This window comes from Eretmochelys imbricata, chromosome 7, assembly GCF_965152235.1.
Source record: "Eretmochelys imbricata isolate rEreImb1 chromosome 7, rEreImb1.hap1, whole genome shotgun sequence".
Taxonomy (NCBI): Eukaryota; Metazoa; Chordata; order Testudines; family Cheloniidae; genus Eretmochelys; species Eretmochelys imbricata.
The window spans coordinates 18,240,053-18,266,579 of NC_135578.1; the positions used below are offsets into that span (position 1 = coordinate 18,240,053).

Genomic DNA, 26,527 nt, shown 5'->3' on the forward strand with positions numbered 1-26,527 from the left:
ATTAAACCAATACATATTGGTTAAGATATTTTTCTGGCTCTTTGCATTTTTCCTCCACCTCTGTCAGTATTCTTTTAGTTTGTGGTGCAGTTACATAGCATTTAAATCACTCAAGTGATGTCCTGGAAAAGAAGCCACATCTAGCATACAATATAAACCACTGTTGTGCAGTCTCTGAAATCACACCAGGCACATGTTTTTAAGAATTGTGGGTCTTTTGATAATACAACTACAAATGCAATGACAAACATTTAAAAAAAACCCAAATGATATCAATCACTAAACCTCTCTCTCTGAATCACCTTAAGACAAACAGAGATCCACAAGGAAAAGCTATAGTAGAAAATGATTTTTTGTATAAATGAAAGAAAATCTCCAGAAAAAACAGGAGCCTGATCCTGCAAAGAGCTGAGCACACTCCCAGCTCCAAATAAAAAAAAAGGCCCTGTCCTTCTGTCATTGAATTCAATGGGAACAGCAGCACGTACCATGTGCTATTACAGAAAGGAAAGAATGGTTACTTACCTACCAGTAATTCTTCAATATATTGTAGTGACTATGGATCCTGCTATAGGTGTACATTCATCTCATGCGCATGAGCCGAGACTCTTTTGAATATTAGTGTCTGGCGGGGCCACGGCTTGCCCTATGTCTCCTCATGCTCTTGTGCAAGGACATAAAGGGCAGAGCAGGCACAACTCTCCTTCAGTTCTCTCGCGACTTGAAGTTCATGATAGCTGTGGACTCCTAAAGTGGGAACGGAAGATGAGCCACGGAACTCACACTGACAACATCTTGAAGAACCAATGTGACTGTACAATTAGCAACTGTTTTCTCTTCTTTGAGAATGGGTCAGTTTGGATTCTTCTGCGACTAGCCAGCAGTATCCTTTTCAAGATGGTGGGAAAGAGGAGTATCAGCTGCATCAGTCAATTAGAGATGAGTACCACTTTTCCAAATCGGGCATTAGACCTACCAGCCAGGCCCAGGGCATAACATTTGACAAATATGAGCAGATTTCTCCATGTAGCAGCCTTATAGATTCAGATAGCAGCACGTTACAGTGATAGGCCAAGGATGTTACTTGGGCTGTGGTTGAGTGAGCCTTGATAGTTAGTGGGGGCAGCACATCTGGCAGCTGAAAGCACAGTGAGGTACACTGAATTATCCATTAGACAGTCTGTGAAGAAACAGCCTGGCCTTTGGATTGGCCAGCTGTAGTCACAAATAGATGTGGTGACAGTCTGCAGGTATGTCTACACTAAGACATTAGGTCAATTTTATAGAAGTCGATTGTTAGAAACCGATTTTATACAGTCGATTGTGTATGTCCCCACTAAGCGCATTAAGTCCGCAGAGTACGTCCTCACTACCGTGGCTAGCATCGACTTACAGAACGGTGCACTGTGAGTAGCTATCCTACAGTTCCCGCAGTCTCCGCTGCCCATTGGAATAGTGGGTTAAGCTCCCAATGCCTGATGGGGCAAAAACATTGTCACGGGTGGTTTTGGGTACATGTTGTCAGTCCCCCTCCCTCCCTCCGTGAAAGCAATGGCAGACAATCGTTTCGCGCCTTTTTTCCTCGGTTACCCATGCAGACACCATACCATGGCAAGCGTGGAGCCCGCTCAGCTCACAGTCATCATACGTCTCCTGGGTGCTGCTGGCAGACGCGGTACTGCATTGCTACACAGCAGCAGCTCCTTGCCTTCGTGGCAGACTGTGCAGTAGGACTAATTGCTGTCATACGTCTCCTGGGTGCTCCTGGCAGACCTCTCTGAGGTCGATCGTGGGCGCCTGGACAGACATGGCTATCCTCCTCTTAGAGCACCGAATGGGAGCCAGATACTCCAGGTCAGTCTCTTCTTGTTCATCTCATAGAGATTCAGTCCTGCCTGGAATATCATGCGAGCTGGAGGCTTCTGCCTCAGGCTGCTCTCCCAGCCGGCAGCACCACATGGTCGCACCTACCCCAGCCTACCCCTTGCTCCCATGGCTCATGAAGCCTGGACAGTAGTACGGGGCAAGTGCAGAATGGTGGTAGAATGTGCCTTTGGATGTTTAAAAGCTTGCTGGCGCTGTTTGCTGACTAGGTCAGACCTCAGCGCAACCAACATTCCCATTGTTATTGCTGCTTGCTCCATAACATCAGAGAATAAGCGGGAGACTTTATGGCGGTGTGGGAAGTTGAGGCAAATTGCCTGGTGTCTGATTTTGAGCAGCCAGACACCAGGGCGATTAGAAGAGCACAGCAAGGTGTGCTGCGCATCAGAGAGGCTTTGAAAACCAGTTTCTTGACTGGCCAGGCTTCGGTGTGACAGTTGTATGTGTTTCTCCTTGATGCAAACCCACTCCCTTTGTTGATTTTAATTCCCTGTAAGCCAGCCATCCTCCCACCTCCAAAATAAAGTAACTATTGTTTTGAAACCATGCATTCTTTCTTTCTTTTTTTTTTTTACTTTAAATTAATAAAGAGAGATAACGGACAAGGTAGCCCGGGTGGGGTGGGGGAGGAGGGAAGGACGAGGCCACATTGCTTATTGTAGCCACACTAAAAATCAAACTGTTTGAATGACAGCCTTTTGTTGCATGGGCCATCCTCTGAAGTGGAGTGGCTGGGTGCCCAGAGCCTCTGCCCCCGCATTCTTGGGCGTCTGGGTGAGGAGGCTATGGAACATGGGGAGGAGGGTAGGCAGTTATACATTGGATGCAGCGGGGATCTGTGCTCTTGTTGGCTTTCCTGCAGCTCTGACAGATGCTTCATCATGTCCGTTTGCTCCCCCATTAGCCTCAGGATCGAGCCCTGCCTCTGCTCTTCGTGCTCACTTAATTCTTTTCTGGCCTCTGCCACTGAATGCCTCCATGCATTAAGCTGTGCCCTATCAGTGCAGGAGGACTGCACGAGCTTGGAAAACATGTCATCGCGAGTGAATTTTTTTCGCCTTCTAATCTGTGATAACCTCAGGGACGGAGATGATAGGGGGAGCGTGGAAACATTCTATGCTCTACGACTCTGGGGGGACTGCATGGTCACCTGTGCTGCTGAGTTCGCCACGCTGACCAAACAGGAAATGAAATTCTAAACTTCCCGAGGCTTTTCCTATGTACCTGGCTAGTGCATCGGAGTTCAAAGTGCTGTCCAGAGCGGTCACAATGGAGCACTCTGGGATAGCTCCTGAAGGCCAATACCGTTGATTTGTGTCCACACTACCCCAAATTCGACCCAGCAAGGTCGATTTTAGCACTACTCCCCTCGTCGCGGAGGAGTAGCGAAGTTGATTTTAAGAGCCCTTTAGGTCGACAGAACGAGGTTGGTTGTGTGGACGCAGTCATTTTTAAACTGACCTAACATGGCTAAATTCGATCTAACCCCGTAGCGTAGACCAGACCTGAAAGAATTAGTCCTATCAGTGTAATTTTGGAGAGCTCTGGAAACATCCAAAGTGTGTTGCTTCTTCTCCCCATGCATGGAATGCAGTTTTGGTAAGACCCCAAGATAAGACAATAGATTGGTTTACATGGAACTGAGAAAGCACCTTAAGAATATCTTTAACACCAAGAAAAACAATGAGGAGTCCTTGTGGCACCTTAGAGACTAACAAATTTATTTGGGTATAGGCTTTCGTGGGCTAAAACCCACTTCATCAGATGCATCTCTCTGATGAAGTGGGTTTTAGCCCACGAAAGCCTATGGGATGAAGAAGTTTTTCTTGTGAATAGCTTCCTGCCTTATATTACAAAGGTGCAAAAGCAGTCTCTTCCCATAGTACTCAGCCAGCCAGCATCCAGATTAGCAACTACAGCATCATTGGGTCTGGATAGAACACTTGACCATGATCTTTCAACAGAAGGTGTTGACAGTTTGATAGCCTGATCCGGGGGGTTTCAAGAACATTCTGAGCAGGTCCATCAGCCAAAATGTCTTGGCCCATAGGGAGATATAAGGATGCACTTGGCCTGGTCTCTGGGTTTGGCAATCACCTTGGATATCAGTAGGATTGGCAGGAAAGCATAAAAACTTCCCTGATTCTAGTGCAGAAGGAAGGTTTATGTCTCCTCTGGAACAGAGGTTGGGACATTTGGTGCTGCCCCCAGAAGTGAACAGGTTATCACCAGATTTCCCCCATTGGTGGAACATCAACTGGACGGACTTGACCACTTGTGGTTGGTGACAGTTTCTCTACTTAGGAAATCTGCCAAGTTGTTGCTCGACCCCAGAGGATGAAGGGCTATCGGGGCTATACTGTGTAGGCAGTAGCAATCCATAGTTCAATCACCTCTTTACTGGGTCAGGGAAGGAGGTCTGGCCCCATTCTTGTTTATGTAGCACATCACTGGCTTCTGATCTGACAGTATCTGTCAGGGCCATAGGACTGGGAGGAACACCATACACACCAGTATGATGGATATCAGTTCCAAGACATTTATATGTAATCTCCTGTCTCCTAGGGACCATGTCCCTTTTACCTGCAGTAGGATACCCAGGCCGACCAAACTCCCCCCCACACCAAGCCTGTTCCAGACACATCCATAGCCAATGCTCTAGAAGGGGATGGGATTTTGAGTGGTTCCCCTTTCTGGGCACTGTTAAGATGTAGCCCCCAAGTCAGTGCCTTGAAAACAAAAGCCAGAATTATTACTTTCTTGCTTAGCCTATGCCTGGTGGGGGAGCAGATGGACCTGAGCCAAAGTTGCAGAGGCCTCAAGTGAAGTCTATCAAGTGCTGTCACAGATGCACCGGATACATGGCCTAATAATTTAAGCAGGTCCGTAACATCATAATAGGACATGCTATCACCCTGTTTATTAAATACCTTAGTGAGACAAACCCGTCCTGAGGTTAAGTACACTCTCGCTGTTTTGGACTCTACCCTGGCTCCTATGAATTCTGTCATCGGGAATGGAAAGAAAGACAATTTCTCATAGTTCACCAGGAGGCCCAGTTGGGTAAACAGAGAAAGACTACTGCCACAGCTTCAGAGTTAACGGCACCTTTGGAATACCCCCCCACACACACACACACTCCCAATCTTCCTTGAGGGCACCCACTTAAGGTTTTAGGCTTCCCAGCTGCCATCTCTCTTGGGGCAGAGACCCATGTCTATCTCCCTTCAGACTGGATTTAGGTTTGCAGTCTCGCTACACCTCACTGTTCTTTCCACCAGTTCTAACCAGGGTCCAGCACCTGTGATTAACTCTTTCTCCAGGAGCTACAGCAGTGTATACCAGCCTTCATAAAGCAAATGGCATTTAATTCTTAATGCAAAAGCATTACAGAGAAAACAAAAATAATAAAAATTTACATGCATACTAAAAGCTTACCAGAGGTCACCCTTAACTCCAGCCCCAGTATTTCAGACCCCAGAAATGGGGTTTTTCCTCCCTTTGGTTACAAGCTCATGTCAGTTTTTAGGTCACGTACCAGACCCCAACTAGAAAGTTCGGCTGATTCTTTATACAGCAAGGGCTTTTACTATCCAGTCTCTGGGAACAAATAATTACCAGTATCCTCAGAGTGCAGGTTCAAAAGGCGAGGGTTTTTAATAACCAGGGTTGCAGAATTTGCATTAGCTATTCCCCAGAAAACCCACTTAACACATTTGTCCCAAAAGTCCATGCCTATCTGGTACTTTAAATATAGTAATTTAAACACCTTACACTTCCAAGGTCTCATAAATGTCAATTTGCCAGTGTTTTGTGACAGGATTTGCCTATGATCAATCAGTCAACTAAATACAGATAGGCGTGGATGCCTATCCTCCTTTGGCGTGCTGCCACCACAGCAAGGCACTTTGTGAAGTCTCTTGATAAGGTAGAGAATCCAAATGTACTGGTAATGATTCTGTCTCCCTGTAAATCTGAGGTACTTCCTGTGGGCTGGGTGGATGGTGATGTGGAAGTACATACCCTGCAAGTCTACAGACACAAACCAGTCGTGAGTCTGAAGAGCTGGAATGATGGAGGCAAGTGTTACCATTCTGAAGCTGAGGCAGCATATGTATGTATTCAGTCTCCTCAGGTCTAGGACAGGACAAAGACCTCTCCCCTTTTCTTCTTCAGAATGTGGAAAGATCAGGAGTAGAAATATCTGCACCTGTAATCTCACAAAACTTTTTCTATGGCTCCTAAACAGAGCAATGAAGCCACTTTTTTTTTTTCAACTGGCTCTTGTGCGAAGATACCCCAAAGAGACAATGAAGAGGGCAGGTAGGAAGTAAAGAGAAGAATTGGATGGGGTAGCCATAAGTGACAATGTCTATCACCCATATGTCAGCTGTGATCCCTGGTCAACGGAAGAGGATGAGGCAATTTCCGAAGATTGGCTACAGAATCTTGGTTTCAGTGTGGCTCACAACCGTCTCTTCAAACCTGCTGCCTCTGGGAATCAGGCTGAAGTGCAATGTTCTGGCTACTACTTGCCCTTCTTTGATGGGGTTTTAAGTTCTTCCCAGCAGTCTTGTGGGAGCCTCAACAGGAAGAGAGGGTCACCCACTCCGATATCAGGAAGCTCTATTTTGCAAAACAGAGCTTGGTAATGAGTGGTTCTAACTTGCAGGGAAGCTGAGTCGACCTTCCCTCCCCTCCCCCCCAAAAAAGATCCAGCCTCTTGAGATCCTTATTCTTTGGGGTCCCTTTAGTTCAGTGGTTCTGAAACTTTTGTACTAGTGACCCCTTTCACATAGCAAGCCTCTGAGTGCAACCCCCCTTATAAATTTAAAACATTTTAAAAATATATCTAACACCATTACAAATGCTGGATGCAAAGCGGGGTTTCAGATGGAGGCCAACAGCTCGCAACCCCCCCACCATATAATAACCTCGCAACCCCCTGAGGAGTCCCGACCCCCAGTTTGAGAACCCCTGCTTTAGTTGATCTTTGGTTTTGTTTTCTGCCCTGAATCACTGAGAGGACGAGAAATCCTGGTGTGGGATGTGAGAACTGTTCAAAGCCCTCAGGCAGGACTTGGTAATGTTTCTGTAGTTGCTTCAAAATCAGAAGTAAGGCCAGCATGTGCCAGTGATCCTTCACAGTCTCCAATTTGCCCTCGTTAACTGGTAGAGCAAACCTTGTGGGCACTGAGGAGCTCAAGATGTTGAACATCTTGTGTATGTTCTCTTGGATTACTCTCCTCTCAATTTCCAAGGTGTCTGCTGTCCTGGTGAAGCTCCTGGAAGGCTCTAAAGTATTCCAGAGGAAGATTAGGATTGGTGCAACTGCCTCGCTCAGAGAAAAAGATGAGTCTTCGCATGGAGACGGCAACTGGAACATCTTCTGGGCTTGCTTTGCCCCTACTAATGGCAGGGCAAGAAGTGCAGCTGGAGCCTCATGTCCCTCAATTTCTGGGGTGCAAGGAGGAGTGGCAAATGGAGAATTTGCCACCCCGATAGACACAGCTATTCAAAAGATTCTAAGGCCTTGGCTACACTTGCACGTTATACCACAATAAAGCAGCCCAGAGCGCTCTAACTCACTCCCCATCCACACTGGCAAGGCACGCAGAGCGCTCTGACTCCCTGGCTAGAGCTCTGCTGGTACTCCACCTCCCCGAGAGAGATAAGGTTTGCTGCATATTGGGTGAGACGCTACAGCGTCAGTGTGAACGAGGAGTTACGTTACAGCGCTCTGATTGCCTCCCCAAAACGTCCCATAATCCCATTAACTGAAGTGGCCCTTCTTGTCTTTGTTGTGAACTCCAGCAGGAATGCGGAAGTTGCCCTTTCAAAGCTCTATTTTGGAGTGCCGGCTGCTTACCAGCTCCGAGAAAAAAAACAAACGGCTAATGTTTGCTTTGAGTGAGTGAGAGAGGGGCGGGGGAGGGAGCGGGGGGTCTGTACTTACAAGACAGCGTGCTGACACATTCTCAGCACCCCAAAAGCCCAATCTCTCCCACCACATACACACAACACACAACACACTCCACCCCACCCTCTCCCCATTTGGGAAGCACACTGCAACCACTTGAATGCTGAGAGAGCTGCCCATAATGCACCGCTCCCAACGCAGCTGCAAGTGCAGCAACGCCAGTGCGCTTTCAGCTGTCAGTGTGGACAGACTGGAGTGCTTTCCCTACTGCGCTGTACGAAGGCTGGTTTAGTGCAAATCACTCTACATCTGCAACTGTAGCTAAGCCCTAAGGTTGTGTACATGAGGCACAGGCACACTTACAGTGGGATCCACTCTGACACACACACAAAAAAATCACCTTTATTTTTTTTTTTATTTTTAAAGGTACAGATTCTCGTAGCAGCTCAAGTGGCCTTCAGCAGCACGCATACAAACCCGCATTCAGATTACTGAGACAAAAAATATTCATTTGTCATTCAAAAACACTTCACATACACCTGAAGAGGAAATTGCGTACTTCACCATTTGCCGAAAGTATGGCAAACTGTACTCAACAGAAGAAAATGGGTCTTGCTTCTGGCTACTTTGAGCCTTTTAAAAGAGGTTGTTGAAGAAAATACCACCTTGTCGCAAGTTTCATACTGAAGAATACAACAAAAGAAATAATACCGCATATGGAATATTTTAGAATGTTATGGAACTCATGCCAGCAGGAAGCCAAAGAATGAACATGAATTCAGCTATGAATTTGGAACCTTTGGAGGCAAATGTACTAAATTAAAAGGACGAAAGTGTTCCATGCTATATATTAAAACCCTGAAGCACCTCCATATTACAGACAAAACATACCAATGAAAGTCTTTTAAATTCTGAAATGTCCTCTAACTTTGCAGGATTGGAGTCTAAGTCTGGGTACATTTTGAGACTTGTCCTCAGCAGCCCATGATACTCTGTTCAAATACATTACTTAAATGGATTTTGGATCAGTCCCTTAAAGAGCTACTAGACACTTGTCAGAATTAGGAAAGCATACCCTTTAAAGGCCTTTAAGCTTAAAAATCAGAATTTCTGCATTTCTGTTCCCCTAAATTGTATTAGTAGAGATTTTTGCATGGAAGCAGAAGTATTATTAATGAATTGCTTTGACTTAAATGAAACTGCTTAAGATCTAAAACCAACAACGAAGTGTATGCAGTGATATAAATATACCTGAAATAAAACTGTTAAAAGTAAAAGAGAAGAAGGTTTGCCTACAATTTAAGCCCAAATTCAGGGTTGGCATAAGTGGTTGCAACCTTACAAACGTCGTCAGAATTGTATCTAGTAAATGCAGAGTTGTATTATTCTAGACTAGAGATTAGTTTGGCCCTAAGGCATTGGAGGAAAGATAGGTTGAAACAGGAAATATAGCCAGTTTTAAATGGATATACAGTTTTAAATGGATCCTTAACCAGGACAAACTGTCCCTTCATTGCATAGCTTCTCCATGCTTAAAATGGGAGACATTAAAATGTAATGCTCCTGTAAAATGTGGAAAATTGTATTGGTGGAATATGGCTCACTGTTGAGATTGCTTTAGTTTCCAAGCAGACTGCCGATGAAGTGAAATGACTGGGGTAGATAGGAGAGGAAAAAATCCAAGAACAGCAAAGTTAAAATTCAAGAACTAAGGACTGTGAATGTTCTACTTATATACATATAACCCAGCAAATACACAAAGAGTAACAGGAAAATCAATATAGTGAATGCAATTTCTGCAGCAAGTTATTGGAAAACAGGATGCAGGTCCAGCTATCTGAATGCAAGGATGCAACCCAACCAATAAGGATGAATCCCAAATGGTACCAAGAGCTCCAAATTCCCTCTTAGGAGATGCTAGGAACTTGCAGGATCAGATCATACAAGGAATAAAATGCACACTACATAATAAATTTTTAAATAGCAAGAAACCCATCCTCTTGCTTGGAAAATCTAGTCAATCATTGGTCTTGTTAATGGAATTGAACATTTCCCTTCTGGAAGGACAGGTTCATAGATTCCCAGGGCAGAAGGGACTATTGTCATAACCTAGTGTGACCTCCTGTGTAACAAAGGCCACAAGAACATCCCCCCCAAAATTCCTTGAACATCTCTTTTAGAAAAAACATTCAATCTTGATTTAAAAATGGCCAGTGAAGGAGAATCCACCAGGACCCTTGGTAAATTGTTCCAATAGTTAATTACCCTCACTAATAAAAACTTACCCTTTATTTAGGTGCCAGGGTCTCAAAGAAAAGATTTTTCAACACACCAACTTGCTCAACACACCAACTGCTGCTGGGGACAAACTGTCTAATTACTACATACTGAATCTTCCCTTTTTGAAGTAGGTTATTGGAAATGTAGTACTAAGATAACTGCAACAGAATCCTTCAATTTCAAGAATTCTTGAGCCCTGTCAGTTTGGGTTTAGGCCTGGCTATGGTACAGAAACTGTACTGGATGCATTAGTTAATTATCTTCTTAGGTGAGGGAGGAAGATCATGCTCTGCCTATCTAAGATATATAGCCTCCACCCACACTATCTGAGAGCCTCACAATATCGAATGTATATTAATGCCTCAACACCCCTACAAATACAGAGAAATATTACTGTCCTCATTGTTTTTTAACAGATGGGGAACTGAGGCACAGAGAGGCTATTTTTATATTTGCATGTACGCCTACAGCAAAGGAGTTTTGAAAATGCAAAATGCGTACGTTGTATTACTTACGATAATAGGTGTGAATCTCATCCATTTCCTTTTCTGTCTGGTCCTTCGTAAATGTCATGCTCTGCAAAGTGATACAAAATGTTCATTTGAAGAAGAAAATGAAGATAGTCACATTTTAAAAAACACAAGCTTTAATGTCAGAACATGCAGGAAACTTACCTTTGAAACAGAGGAAATATCATTCCTTTTTACCCCCACTCTTTAGACACCAAAACAATCAGTACTACACTTTAATAAGGACTATGTCAACCCTATATGGGAGGAGATCATTTGTTCAGCTCTTTCCCACCACCTCTGCTCAGCCCTACCTGTTAACATTTAACATATACCTGGGCTGTCTATAAGTGCCCCCTTTGCTCTACTTTCACAAGAGCAGCAGGAGAACGCCAAGCTGCCAAGGAGACTAAACAGAACAAAAACAGACCTTCCTTAAAACCTCCCTCCAGTCTTCTGATTGGTTCAAGGCCAGGTCAGTATCTTTATCTCACTTTATAAAACCCCCTGGGTATTTTTACTGCAATCATAAAATGCTCAAATGTAGGTGGTTCAACCACAGAAACATCAGTACCATACAAACTAGTATTCTCCTTAACAATAAGTGATATCACATTTTAATTGTAAGTTCTTTTACACTAGTTATTTAAAATACACCCACACAAATATCTTGAATATGCTACTAATGGTTGATTTAAATTTAAAGGCATCGTAGCGTCTTGGCACCATGCATTCTGCTCAGCCTCTCCCTCCCCCAAGCCATCCTGCCATGTACCAACAACAGCACTCTCCTGTTAGAAGTATCACCATCACCATGATTCCCTCTCCCTGCTCAGAAGGATTGAGTTGGGTCGGATTTAGCCCCAGATATAAAGGGTTTTCCAGTTGAATATTTTAGCACACTGAAAGGAACCAGCAATTCTTTTAATGAAGAAATATGTAAAAATGCTTCATAACTCTTTTGGTACAGAGATAATAAACTTACATTTTCACCAGCTTTATTAAATTCAAGTTGAGTCCGAGTTTTCTCATTGTTTTCAAGCTCTTTCACTATTTCTGCAACTGTTAATATCAACAAGCATTATAAATGGCAGAACCACAATATAACTGTTAAGATAAAGAATAAAACAGCACTGAAAAGAACTGTCCTAGAGCTAAATGACATTCAGGCCTACATGCATTAATCTTTCACCTCAGGACACTCAGTCTGAGATCCAGACTTGAGTCACAAGTGAAAACAAAATATAATAGGCCTATCCCAGTAGTCTAGTGGACATTTGTTAACATTGCAAAACCAAAATTTGCAATAGTTCAGTAGTATTGGTAGTCTGCACACAAGGTCAAGAGCTATGGGCCCTGGCAGAGCTGCCTTGAAGGTTACACAGTGCTTGCTTTCAGATGGCTCCTAGCCAGTCCCAGGCCATTAATCTCTCACTTTCTCCCGGTATGAAATTCATTTTCAATCTCTCTCTCAACATGTACCAACATATTCGATTTTCTATGCTATCTAGACATATATTTGTAGAAAGTCTCCATTTTATAGCACATATTTAACTGAAAGTTTAAATTATGAAACATGCTGTTTATATTCTTTTTAGCTCCAAGGATTACATCCAAATGCAAAAGAAAACTACCTGTGGGTGTCAGTGCAAAACCCATCGTCCAAAGAAAGATCACATATTACTGTAAGAATTAAATTAGGCACATCTATAGATTATGATTAAGCACAATTGGGCTCATTAACACTGTAGACATAACTAGAGCTATATAGTACTTTGTGTAATTTATTGTGCCATATGCATTACTAATTTATCTCTATGCCCAAATATATCTGCAGAGCCACCAGAAAACTATGTGCATTTATAAAAACAGATACTTTTATGAGACAATTAAGTGTTCAGGGTTTGGTCAGAGAATAAAAAACCTTAAATTACATAGGAATAAAAATTGGAAAGAACCTGGCTTAAGCTAAAATCCAGGAATTTGGCATACAATAGTTCAGCTTTCCCTATTTCACAATGCCCCAGCAGCATTGCTATAGTTGAGGATGATTTAATGCTTCCTGGGATTTAATATTCCAGCTTTATAAGCAGCACACTAAGTCAAAACTTGGTAAAGGTAGCACTGCATCATTTATGGGCTGCTACTTAAAGTACATGTGGAAGTATTCGTTACTACTACGGGAATCTATATGTGAAAATCACCCCTAGAACAGAAAGAACAGGAGTACTTGTGGCACCTTAGAGACTAACAAATTTATTAGAGCATAAGCTTTTGCCCAGAACCCTGGAACTGTAATACAGAACCGTGTGTACTGCAGCACCTACGTTTAGTGGGTCTTATGTAAACATGCTACCAAAGCCTGATCAGAACTGGTTTCTTTTTATGTTGTTTTTGCCACAACAAACCCTACACCAGTAAAAACCCCACTTCCATGAACCCATCCCTCCACTCCTGTGCTCCTCCTTGTCCTCTCTGAATTCTCTGTCTTAACCTTAGATACTGCATCCTTCTTCCACCTGCCACCATTTTCTGTCAGTTCAAGGGGGATCATTTTTAATATTTCTTTAAAAAAAGTTAGTAAAAATTATTATAATAAATATAATTGTCCTCTGAGGAGTTCTGTTAAATCTGGAGACTAAAATTCAATAATGAAATTGTCAATTGGGAGTTTTAATCCTAATTTAAGGGCAAATCTCACACACCTTAAAGATGGAGTCACTACTGAGCCTCCATAATTAAAGGAAGCTTGCTGTAATCAAACTCAGTTTTAAAATTAGGATGAAGTTTACAAGTCCCATTTTTAAAATGGATTTAGCAATTCATATGCTTATATTCAACTGCAAGTCAGTGGGACTTAGGCTCCTAAATCATTTACAAGCTTTAAAATATTTTACTCTTAGTCAATAATTTCATAAAATAATGAACAAAATGAAAAACCCCCATGAGTGTTGGATATGTCAAACTGAGTTCTCTCAATTACTGTTCTGTAAAGAGCCCTGTATGTACTTGTTTCTGTGAGGTACCTCATATATTTTGGTGCATACATCAAATACTAGGTTATATAATCCTGAGAGTGTTTTATGAACTGGGAAGTAAGGCCAAGATTTTCAAAATCAGGAATCTAAAGTTACACTTCCAATTCCTTAGACTCCTAAATAAGTTACCTAATTTTGAAAAGCACAGTTCCAACCTGGATGACTAACTTTAGGCTCCTGTTTATGAAAATGCTTGCCTAAAACTAGGCTTGGAAGGAGTAGATTTTTAATAGATAAATATCGGAAAATATCAATTTCACCATATACACACAAACCAATGAAAAAATATTTTGATAGATGATAATCAAACTTTACAGACAGGCAAAGAAAGAAAAACTCTGCCTGAGAATTTATCAGAGTCAAAATTCAGTTATTTTTTACTTAGATTTTGAATTAGGCTGGTTACAAATGGACTAGCGAATGAATAGCAAAAATAGGACTGGTTTGTTGATGAAATGATATTTACTTTGTATGTTTTGACATGTGATATTGACAATGTGTGCTTTAAATGGTTATGAAACCTTAACCTTTTCAACTTCAAGATCTTCTGTCATTAAATAATTGTGACCCGCCTCATAGTTTCCTGCAACTGTAAACATTCAAATCAATAGAAAAAATGCTTAAACCCCATAATTTTGTGCAATTGTGAAAATTTAATATTGATAAAAATGTTTTAAGATACTTAATAAAATATTGATATTATCCATCAGAATTATAGAAAAATTGAATTCTGCCAAGCCTACCTAGAACTTTTTGGTGTTTGACATTATTCAGACACAAAAGTTTATTTTTTTACACTATACACTGAATAAAAATTACCATGTTTATTAGAATACTGGTAATTATATTCTCAAACACAGTATAGTCAAGTGGTTACAGAAGAAGAGTCAGGGCTTCAGGGTTCTATTTTCATTTCTGCCACTGCCTCTTTGTGTGATCTTAAACAAGTGACTTAACCTGTCTGCGTCTAAGGACTTGTCTACACTACAAAATTAGATCAACTTAATTTAGGTAGACCTACAGCTGGGTGGGGGGTCTGTATGGAGAGATGGAGTTCAGCGGAGGGGGTCTGGGTGTGGGGGGCTTATCGGGAGGGGTCCAGGTGCACAGGGGGCAGGACTTGTCAGGGTGGGGGTTCAAGTGTGTGCGGCTCTGGGGGGGGAGCCCTGGGGGCATCCGGATGCATGGGGCTTGGGTAGGTGGGGGAGCAGCTCCCCATATAGTGACCCCTCTCCCCCATGGCTGAGGGGCAGGAAGCAGGGTGGGGAGTGAGGACCTGGGGGAGGTTTCTGGGGTGGTCTTACCCGGCCCTGGCTGCTCTGTGTAGGAGAAGTGCACTCCCCCTCCACCCCCACCCATCGGGACTGGTAGCGGTGGGTGAGGCTCAGCCGGGAGGGGGAAGGGGGTGTCCGGGTTTGAGGGGTCCAGGTGCACGGGGGTTGGGTGGATAGGGGGATGGGGGGTCTGGCCCAATACCGACCAGGCATCCCCAACCCCGCCACAGTGATTTACCTCTCCACCAGCCACTCTGGGTGCCCAAAACCACATGCCTGTGCTGCTGGGGAGGGGCACGTGACCACTTTTTGGCTTCCCATTGCATCCGCATCAGAAAGTCATTTTTCTGTGGGGAAGCAAAGAAATCTGTGAATTCTGTACACGTGCAGTGATGCAGAATTCTCCCAGGAGTAGAAATTGAGTCCTGTGCCAAGCTCACACCTCAGGCTGTAACCCAGGAGTATGGGGGTGGGGTGAGTGGGGCCAGCTGTGAGCCCCACACAAAGCTCAGTTTCACAACAGGGAACCTAACGGAAATAGACATTCTTGTCTATTTCACAGCTCCAGCTGTGAGCCCTGTTGCTGACAAAGTGACAGTAAACAGCGGATGTAAGTAACGCAGTGTCTACAGGGACACTGCATCACCATAGCTACACCAACATAAGCGCTAGGCTTTTCACAGAGGTGGAATTATGATATCACTGTAGCAGGCCACTTACTTCGGTAGAAGCAGCATTCTAGTGTAGAGACTGACATAATTAGGTCGACTTATGATGGCTTATGTCAACTTAACTTTGTAGTGTAGACCAAGCCTAAGGGCTTGTCTACAATGGCACACTACAACGCTGCAAACTTCTCGTTCAGGGGTGTGAAAAAACACCCCTCTCAGCGCAGCAAGTTTCAGCGCTGCAAAGCGCCTGTGTAGACAGTGCACCAGCGCTGGGAGCTACGTCCCTCGTGGAGGTGGGTTTTTTTAAAGTGCTGGGAGAGCTCTCTCCCAGCATTCTGTCGCGACTACACAAGCCACATTAAACATTGCCACTGTAGACTAGCCCTTAGTTTGCCTACATTTAAAACAAACGATAACACTAGCAGCTTACCACCTAAGCATACTGTACAACAGTGATGAGTGGAGATCAAGTGAAAGCACTCAAATGCTAAGACACTTGAAAGTTAATATGCTGAATGCAAAACGTTAACTCTTTGCCATCTTCAAGAGGGAAATTCACTTCCTGAGTAATCTTAACTTCATGTGGATGAGGTGCATGGAAACTAAACCAAGCAGTACTACTCTTCAGTAAGGACAGTGTTTCAGACTTCATCCATTTTTATGTAGCTGCCTTCATGAAAACCTGGGTCACCATTTTTGTTTATTAAAATGAGGAAATAATGATCTGTTTCCAATAACTCAAATAAACCCCAGTTGGTGGGATTTTGCTCAAACTTTAAAAAAAGTCACCATCAAGAAAAGGCCAAAGCATTTAAAAAAAAAACAAAAAAACACCTCTCTCTCTCTCACCCACCCGCTTCCCGGGGAAAGTTTCTGAAAATTATGAGCTTGTGACAATGGAGGTTATAATGGAAAGTAATTTTCAAACTTTACCATATCAGTTGTACCACTAACTAGAGACTAAGAGTGGGGGAAAAAGCCACAATGCTGGTTTGCAAAGCAAATGGAAAATAATTTGATGCATCCAAAAAACACAATCAAACCTTACAGTACTCATCTGGTTATTAGATCTCAGTTGTTTTGTAGCAATATAGCAGTCTAGGCTAAAACATGAAATTCTGAAAGAGAAAGTTTATGTATTGTAACTGAATATATATTTGTTTAGATTTCTTATAAAAATTACTACCTACAAATATTTATTCTTGATGTACAGTATGACAATTAAAGTTAAAGTAATAAAAAGGATTTGTACAGTGCAGTTGGCAGAGCCAACTGTAAATGGCGCTTTTTTTATAGAAAGTGCTTGTGTTATTCATTACTGGTTAACATTATCCAGAAGACACTACGTAGCTTGGAATTCTGTTTATGTAGATTTATTTTGGGGGACAAGGAAATGGCCAGTAATAATGCAAAACACACAACTATTTAATACACTATTACAAAACAAAAATTTCATGGCATTCTCAAAGGGCAGTGGTTTTTTGTTTTGTTTTTTAATATTTTCTTGTTTTAAAGCAAATCTACGGTGATAAAAGATTATAGACAGACTCAGCCATTCCCCAGTACATGCATTCTTCAAATAGGAAAACAAAAACCATACTTCATTTCACCAGGAAACTTCTACAATGTAAAAGTTACTACGTAAAATCAAGGTCCAAGAAATTTAAGTTTAGTTTTGTTCCTTTAGTAAATAAGCTACACAACAGCATCTATATTTCTTTAATGGAACGAATCTACAATTGACTAAACTTACTAAACAAATTTTCAAAATGAAGTGTGAAAATAATTGCAAACCATAAAATAACTTAATTGCAAATAATAATTATTAATTATTGCAAACCATAAAATATTGCATAAGTTTTACACAATATTTTAAAACACGCATGCACAAAACCATGTGGTGCATAAACACAAGATGATCCTGTTTGAAAATACAGGTGGACATGTGTGAAATTTAAGGAGGAAATAAATATTTCCAGCACATGGGTTTCCCCAAAATGCTTACCTCCCCCTCTCTCTGGAGCTTATACTTTGCTTTTCCTGTTCTTCCTCCCCTAGTAACCAACACAGATCTGCCCTCTAAGATGATAAACAACAGAACCTAAACAGGATCCATAAAGGGGGAAGTTTAAAAGCCTTACTTCACAGTTTAAGAGAAGGCCATAACCTTCTGCACTTATCTCTCTTCCCAACATTCTATTCACCGTCGACCCTTCAAGGAAACTTGTAGAACTGTTTCGCTCATGACCTACTCTCTAAAAACCCTAACGCTAATCCAGCCCCCATACAGAGTCTCATCTACTTTAATAGGCAAGATCTTCCCTTACTTCCATAGATCTCTGTGTAGGCATATGAATCCATGTTGGTGGATCTCTTTGCAGGACTAAAAACTGAATATGAAAAATTCAGTAGTTTGCAAAGGATTTCCAGTCACCAGTGAGGTTCTACTGGGGTATGATGTTTTTTTGTTTGTTTGTTTTCATTTTACAGATTGAAATTACATTTATTACATGGGGGTGCTAAGCACAATGCTAACCCACTACCCAAATCTAAAGTTATTGTAAGCATTACATCTAAAAAGATTATACATACAAAACACTTTCCTCTGTGATTAACAGCATAGGGAACAGAGTGCTTTAAAATATAACAGGGGAATGATGTATAGAAAACCCAAGTACAAATGTTCTTAAGTAACACATTTTGTAAACTATTCAGGGCAGGTATGTGTTCATATAATGCCTTACTACACTGGTGTGCCAATTCTGCTTTGGGCTTCTAGCAATTATGGCAACATAAAATATTAAATAACAACAACAACTACTGCTCCCAAATCTAACGTGTGTATTCCTTCTATAGGATCACTAGCCAGCGTTTTGTAGAATTAAAGCACACCATTCATTTGTTGCTACCAGCGACATATGGCTTCTAAATATACATATACATATATATAGTTACCTTCACTAGGTGACCTAGATTAAAAAATTTGTGACTACATACAAAAGATAGAAACCTGCTATGGCTCATGATTTCCTGATAAACATGCTGAGTAATCTAGTATAGCTGTTCAGGAGGAAAAAGCATATGCTTTTTAATAGGCTACTTTGTAGGTGTACATATCAGTGACTAGGAATTATTACATGTGTATATATCTCTACCTACTTTCCCTTTAAAACTGTTTGCATTTCATTATGTATACATAACAGTAACCTTAAACTGAAGGCAAAGCTGTCTCTCAATATGTAAAATATGGTATATGCAGCTCAGGAATACACAAACTTTCTCTTGAGTAACAGGGATTACAGTTTCTTCCGAGCAATATCATATTCCTAGAAAGTCATTTCATAGACCCTTAAAATAATTATTCAGAAGCAATTCAAAAAACTGCGTTTTTAAAAACTTTGCATACTGGAATTACATTACACAAAAAAATAATATATATGCCACAGTTAAATAAAGAGCCATAATTCTGTTGTGGATTTATGGCAGACAGATAAAGGATTTTCACCTTCACATTTGTTGTTTTGTAAACAAACCAATTTATAATTGTGTTTTCTTTAAGGAATGACTACCTCTTTACCACCATTGTCTGCTCCTCTCTCCTAAGCACATTACCGTACACTGAGAATCTGTTCCCGCACAGCATTATGCAAAAGACTTTTCCTTCGGGTTTTCACTTACCATTTTTGTGTTTGTTTGTTTCAAATGAAAGCTGACTGTCTCTAAGGTGCCACAAGTACTCCTGTTCTTTTTGCAGATACAGGGTCAGGGTCAGTCTGAATTAAAAGTATGCATGAAAATAGAAGTTTTGCTATGTGTTGTGTTGCCCTGAACTGTCAGCAAGACAAGATATTAGGCCACATTCAGTATTGTTCCCACTTCAGAGCGAGTTGTAACCCACTACCACCAATAATAAATTTGGTCATTAAATTAAAGCTGGTTTAAACTACACTGATAACCATTATAAATCAATTCTAAAAAGCAGCAATAAAAAAGTAGCCTCTCTTCCATTTAAGCTACTACAGGGATTAACACAGCTGCCAACATCATTCATCTCTAACTATATCAAACTGTCTCCAATCATTGTACTGGCTTCCCTTTTTAATTCCACAATATATTAAAGCTTCTCCTCACTTTCAGAAACTTTAATTCCAACCCCTTGTCTTTATCTCTGTCTACTCCCTAACCCACCTAAGTTACTTCCCGATCTCATCTATCCGTTCCCATCCATGCCCACCTTCTTCCAAGCAGCCCGTTCATCTTAGAACAGTCTCCCTATTGTGCGTGAACTTTCCCTGTCCTACTAAAAGCATCTGAAAATCCAACATAATCATACAGTACCATCACTGTAGCCCCAACTATATAGATTCAAATTGCTATGGGCTTGTCTATACTAAGCAGCTTTTAGCGACAAGGCTGTGTCGACACAGCCTTGTCGCTAAAAGTCAGCATGTGTAAACGCTCTCTGTAGGTATTTTGTCAGCGCTTATGTTGACAAAATACTTCCAGCCCACAAGTGGCGTTAGCTTAGTAGGAGAGTGCTCCTGCCGACAAAGCCACATTCACACTGCCACTTGCATCAACAAAACTTTTGTCTTTCGCGGGGTGGGGTCAGCTTTTTTAAGAACCCATGTGTCAAGGTCCCTTCCCCACTCTGAACTCTAGGGTACAGATGTGGGGACCCACATGAAAGACCCCCTAAGCTTATTCTTACCAGCTTAGGTTAAAAACTTCCCCAAGGTACAAACTTTGCCTTGTCTTTGAGCAGTATGCTGCCACCACCAAGCATGTTAAACAAAGAACAAGGAAAGAGCAAAACGAAAATGAAATCTAACGCATTTCTAGCTAGATTACTTACTAATTTAAGGAGTTATGAGGCTGCATTCCTGATCTGTTCCTGGCAACAGCATCACACAGACAGACTAACCCTTTATTCCCCCCCTGCAGCTTTGAAAGTATCTTGTCTCCTCATTGGTCATTTTGGTCAGGTGCCAGTGAGGTTATCTTAGCTTCTTAACCCTTTACAGGTGAAAGGGTTTTGCCTCTGGCCAGGAGGGATTTTATAGCACTGTATGCAGAAAGGTGGTTACCCTTCCCTCTATATTTATGACACCGTGAAAGACAAAATTTCGTCAACGTCACAGTGTAGACAAGCCCTATGTTGCATCTATTGTTATCTTCAGACTGCAAGCAAGCTCTTCAAGGCTTACGTATCATTCTTTGCATTTAGTTATAGTTACTTAGCTACTGGAAATTGCTATGCACGTTTATGGAGATATGTAAACAGTCATATCAGACAAATGAAGTTGTATTCTTTGGTATAATATTTTGTTTCCCCATGCTCAATAGTTTGTCCCATAATTGTGTTTCCACAACGAGACAGAAGAAGGCATAATGGTATTACCCCTACTTGTTTTATTTTAAAAAATATAAGAATTATTTCTGGTTTTCTGACTGGTCCCACCATCAGAATATTCCAACTATGCAATCTGGATACTCATTCACAAATGTAACAAACATATTGCTGCAAAGAGTTTTACATCAGTTTCTATTCTGGTGCACATTATATCTCTGCACGAGAACTTAGGTTGGAGTTCAACATTTTTTCCAGGTATTTAGGTGGTATGGGATACAGGTATTCGCTGATTAAAAGGCAGACATTTCTAATAGATCAGATTATAAATTAACCATCAGTCCTTTCCTCACTACAGATTTGGGACAATCCAGACAGGCTGCCGCTGTGCCACTGGAGAGCTACACTCAGCTTTGGTAATTATCGAGGATTGGGGGTGTTTTACTAACCTGTTGCGGACATATGTAAGTGCTTGGGACTAAGTAAAGTTTAGCTTTAAGTGAAAACACTCTTGTGTTGTCCTGTTTATGCTAGCCATCTATCGGTCGGACGGCCGTGTCTCCCCCGATTTGTTACCTGGCACAGAGTAAGTTACCAAGAGCTTTGGGTTGAAAGAACCCCGGGGAACACAAATATAATAATAAAAACAGAAATTAAATGTGTGACAGCAAACAGTCGGTCTTGGAAAAGACATAACTTTTTATAAATTATATCAAGATATTATTTTTGACAGTTACCTTTGTGGCTTGAACTACACTAAATTCTTTCTATACCATTGTGCCAATTGTTTTGTATATGTAACAGATACAGTTGCTTCCCTCTAACTCACATGCACTACACAGAAACAACAAGGGTCATGCTGCCTATAAAGCGAGAAGAAATCCAAGAGAGCCAACACGCCCTTGTAGAGATTGGAAGGCTTGGATGCATTTCATTCATGTCCCACACATGGCACTATTTAAGGAGAATGCAACCCACACCAGACAAACAGTGGTTTGTTGCTTAAAGAATAAATTTACCCTGTAATTTCATTAGATGTTAGAACGAGTTCCATTTCCGAACAAAGCAAAGGAAACTGTTTAGAGAGATCTATGGTTACAGTTAATTATACTGCAGCAAAGCCACATATCTATATTGATGGAAAAATTCTCCATAGCAATGCACTTTCTTACTCAGTAATTTCACACACTTCACATCATCTCCTCTTTATAAGTCTAAAATTGAAATTAAACCCAACAATATATACAGAATGCCCCACTGAACAAGATGAGAGAAATTCAACACAGAAATAATTATTAATCCTTTCCCACTGGCATTCTTAAAACCCTCTGATATTTCCTAGCTTGCTAGTGATGACCCAAAGAGTTAATCTGGAGACACCCCAACATCATTATTCATGTGCAGTACCAGTAGTGCCACAAAACATTTTGGAATTCATTGAGCAAACTAGGAAGTGTCAGTGGAAAAGAAGAGGCATTTTTTTAATAAAGTTAAGTTACAAATTGTTTGTGCTGGATGCTCTCCCAGTATGTGTGTCAACTAATTTTGCAATGTTAGCTTCATAGGTCACTTTTTATATGATTAATGCAAATTCTCCAAATCCCCATGTTATTCCACAAGGACCCAAACGGTCTTGCTCCTACTCTGAAAGCTAATTCAGTTTCTCACAGGATAGAGAAAGAGAGAATTTCTTAAAATGTATTAGGAACTCTAGGTGAAAACATCATAGCTTTGCCATCCTACCTGATTTGGGATTTAAAGAATCACATTGAGCATTATGCATATGCACAAATTCTTGATGTCTTTTAATAAGCTGTTGCCTCGTTCCTTGGCTAGACAGCCCATGTTCCTTTAGCTTCTTCTTCAGATCACGGTCAGAAAGTAAGTTGTAAACGACTTTAGGCAGGCACTTCCTTTTGTGACCAGAACTGCAGGAGAAAAAGTAAACCAATGAAAAACCAAGAAATTCTGTCTTGTATAGCAGGAAACCAAGCAATGACTTACAGTTCTATAGTGCTTTTCATCCAGAAGGATCTCAAAGCACTTTACATGTAACACGTATAAGAATCATATGACCCACTATTGAAATATTGCTACCTCTAGGGTGCAATGCAGTACCGACAGTAACATCCCTACGAAGTGAGAACACCTTACCCATCTAAAGCTGGGGGGGGGGGCAAGAGGGGGGATTTTAAATATACAGAATGCACTTACTCTAGTTTAAATTTACTCAGGAAATTGGGGTGAACACCTCCATCTCTTGTAACAAGCACCACAGAATCTTTAATAGCTATAATGGGTGAAGACTTCAAATTCATATCAGCTGCTACCCTGAGGCCTAAGTTCAGCATGGACTTAGAGGGAATTCAGCTCCTAGGTATTCCATCCAAATGCTAGCTGCGCCTTAATTGCATAGTTACTGAGATTTTAAAAGGTCACAACATAGATTTGTGTTAGAAAACTTTCCAGTTTCCTGAAAGAAATACTCCAAGGAAAAAACCATCAAATAACTATCCTGAAAGCAAATTTGTAGGTGCCAAATTATATTAAGAAAATTAATAGTGCTATCCCAATTAATTACCTCCTACAAAGAACTCCACTTCCTGACATTGCTTAGTGTGAAATAAGAATGTGAAGACATCCATTCTGCTGTAGCACAGGGGAAATGGCTTAATTACAGGAAATAGTAGAAATTGGAAGGCTCAGTGAAACATTTACATTTTTGAATGAGCGTAACATTCTCTCTACTCATAATCTTGGAGACAGAGAATGCATAAAACTGCAAACGTATGCTCAGGTCACCTTAATGGTGAAATTTGTATCTGAGCTGATTAGATTTGGCTAGTGACCCATACTAATTCCTAGCTAATCTTCAATTTAAATAATCTTGTGCTACTGATACAAGAAAAGAACAAAAAAGACGAGGAGTACTTGTGGCACCTTAGAGACTAACGAATTTATTTGGGCAAAGCTTTCATGGGCTAAATCCCACTTCATCAGTGCAGTGGAAAATACAGTAGGAAGATATAGATACACAGAGAACATGAAAAAAAATGGGTGTTGCCACACCAACTGTAACAAGACCAATCAGTTAAGGTGGGCTATTATCAGCAGGGGAAAAAAACCTTTTGTAGTGATAATCAGGATGGCCCATTTCAAACAGTTGACAAGAAAGGTGTGAGTAACAGCAGGGGGAAAAAATTAGCATGGGGAAATAGGTTTCAGAGTAACAGCCTTGTTAGTCTGTATTCGCAAAAAGAAAAGGAGTACTTGTGGCACTTTAGAGACTAACCAATTTATTTGAGCATAAGCTTTCGTGAGCTACAGCTCACTTCATTGGATGCATACTGTGGAAAGTGTAGAAGATCTTATTATATACACACAAAGCATGAAAAAAATACCTCCTCCCACCCCACTCTCCTGCTGGTAATAGCTTATCTAAAGTGATCACTCTCCTTACAATGTGTATGATAATCAAGCTGGGCCATTTCCAACACAAATCCAGGTTTCGATGTCTCCGACTCAAGGAATATTTCCAACATACCTCTGAACAACATACTAATCCACAGAGACCTCCCTACCAACACTACAAAAAGAAGGATTCTACGTGGACTCCTCCTGAAGGTCGAAACAGCAGACTGGACTTCTACATAGAGTGCTTCCACCGACGTGCACGGGCTGAAATTGTGGAAAAGCAGCATCACTTGCCCCATAACCTCAGCCGTGCGGAACACAATGCCATCCACAGCCTTAGAAACAACTCTGACATCATAATCAAAAAGGCTGACAAAGGAGGTGCTGTTGTCATCATGAATAGGTCGGAATATGAACAAGAGGCTGCTCGGCAGCTCTCCAACACCACTTTCTACAAGCCATTACCCTCTGATCCCACTGAGAGTTACCAAAAGCAACTACAGCATTTGCTCAAGAAACTCCCTGAAAAAGCACAAGATCAAATCCGCACAGACACACCCCTGGAACCCCGACCTGGGATATTCTATCTGCTACCCAAGATCCATAAACCTGGAAATCCTGGGCACCCCATCATCTCAGGCATTGGCACTCTGACAGCAGGATTGTCTGGCTATGTAGACTCCCTCCTCAGGCCCTACGCTACCAGCACTCCCAGCTACCTTCGAGATACCACTGACTTCCTGAGGAAACTACAATCCATCGGTGATCTTCCTGATAACACCATCCTGGCCACTATGGATGTAGAAGCCCTCTACACCAACATTCCACGCAAAGATGGACTACAAGCCGTTAAGAACACTATCCCCAATAATGTCACGGCTAACCTGGTGGCTGAATTTTGTGACTTTGTCCTTACCCATAACTATTTTACACTTGGGGACAATGTATACCTTCAGATCAGCGGCACTGCTAGGGGTACCCGCATGGCCCCACAGTATGCCAACATTTTTATGGCTGATTTAGAACAACGCTTCCTCAGCTCTCGTCCCCTAATGCCCCTACTCTACTTGCACTATATTGATGACATCTTCATCATCTGGACCCATAGAAAAGAAGCCCTTGAGGAATTCCACCATGATTTCAACAACTTCCATCCCACCATCAACCTCAGCCTGGTCCAGTCCACACAAGAGATCCACTTCCTGGACACTACAGTGCTAATAAACAATGGTCACATAAACACCACCCTATACCGGAAACCTACTGACCGCTATTCCTACCTACATGCCTCCAGCTTTCACTCCGACCACACCACGCGATCCATCGTCTACAGCCAAGCTCTGCGATACAACCGCATTTGCTCCAACCCCTCAGACAGAGACAGACACCTACAAGATCTCTATCAAGCATTCTTACAACTACAATACCCACCTGCGGAAGTGAAGAAACAGATTGATAGAGCCAGAAGAGTTCCCAGAAGTCACCTACTACAGGACAGGCCTAACAAAGAAAACAACAGAACGCCACTAGCTGTCACCTTCAGCCCCCAACTAAAACCCCTCCAATGCATTACTAAGGATCTACCACCTATCCTGAAGGATGGCCCAACACACTCACAAATCTTGGAGACAGGCCAGTCCTTGCCTACAGACAACCCCCCAACCTGAAGCAAATACTCACCAGCAACCACATACCACACAACAGAACCACTAACCCAGAAACCTATCCGTGCAACAAAGCCCGTTGCCAACTGTGCCCACATATCTATTCAGGGGACACCATCACAGGGCCTAATAACATCAGCCACACTATCAGAGGCTCGTTCACCTGCACATCCACCAATGTGATATATGCCATCATGTGCCAGCAATGCCCCTCTGCCATGTACATTGGTCAAACTGGACAGTCTCTACGTAAAAGAATAAATGGACACAAATCAGATGTCAAGAATTATAACATTCATAAACCAGTCGGAGAACACTTCAATCTCTCTGGTCACGCGATTACAGACATGAAAGTCGCTATTTTACAACAAAAAAACTTCAAATCCAGACTCCAGCGAGAAACTGCTGAATTGGAATTCATTTACAAATTGGATACAATTAAATTTGGCTTGAAGAGAGACTGGGAGTGGCTTAGTCATTATGCAAGGTAGCCTATTTCACCTTGTTTTTTCCTTCCCCCGCC

The 26,527-nt window shown here is 41.7% G+C and overlaps 1 protein-coding gene across 5 annotated transcripts in view; it reads right to left on the reverse strand.

The window, feature by feature from the left end:
* Positions 1-26,527, reverse strand: part of RAD18 (RAD18 E3 ubiquitin protein ligase) — a 130,231-nt gene that overhangs the window by 71,346 nt on the left and 32,358 nt on the right. For all 5 annotated transcript variants that reach the window (XR_013346690.1, XM_077822455.1, XM_077822454.1 and 2 more), the window contains exons 7-9: positions 22,670-22,854; positions 11,579-11,655; positions 10,600-10,660 (exon numbers count right to left, since the gene is read on the reverse strand). Coding sequence is in view for 4 of the 5 variants with exons in the window: in XM_077822455.1 (XP_077678581.1) it covers positions 10,600-10,660; positions 11,579-11,655; positions 22,670-22,854 (323 nt within the window). In the remaining variant the exon portion in view is untranslated. The remainder of the gene's footprint in view (positions 1-10,599; positions 10,661-11,578; positions 11,656-22,669; positions 22,855-26,527) is intronic.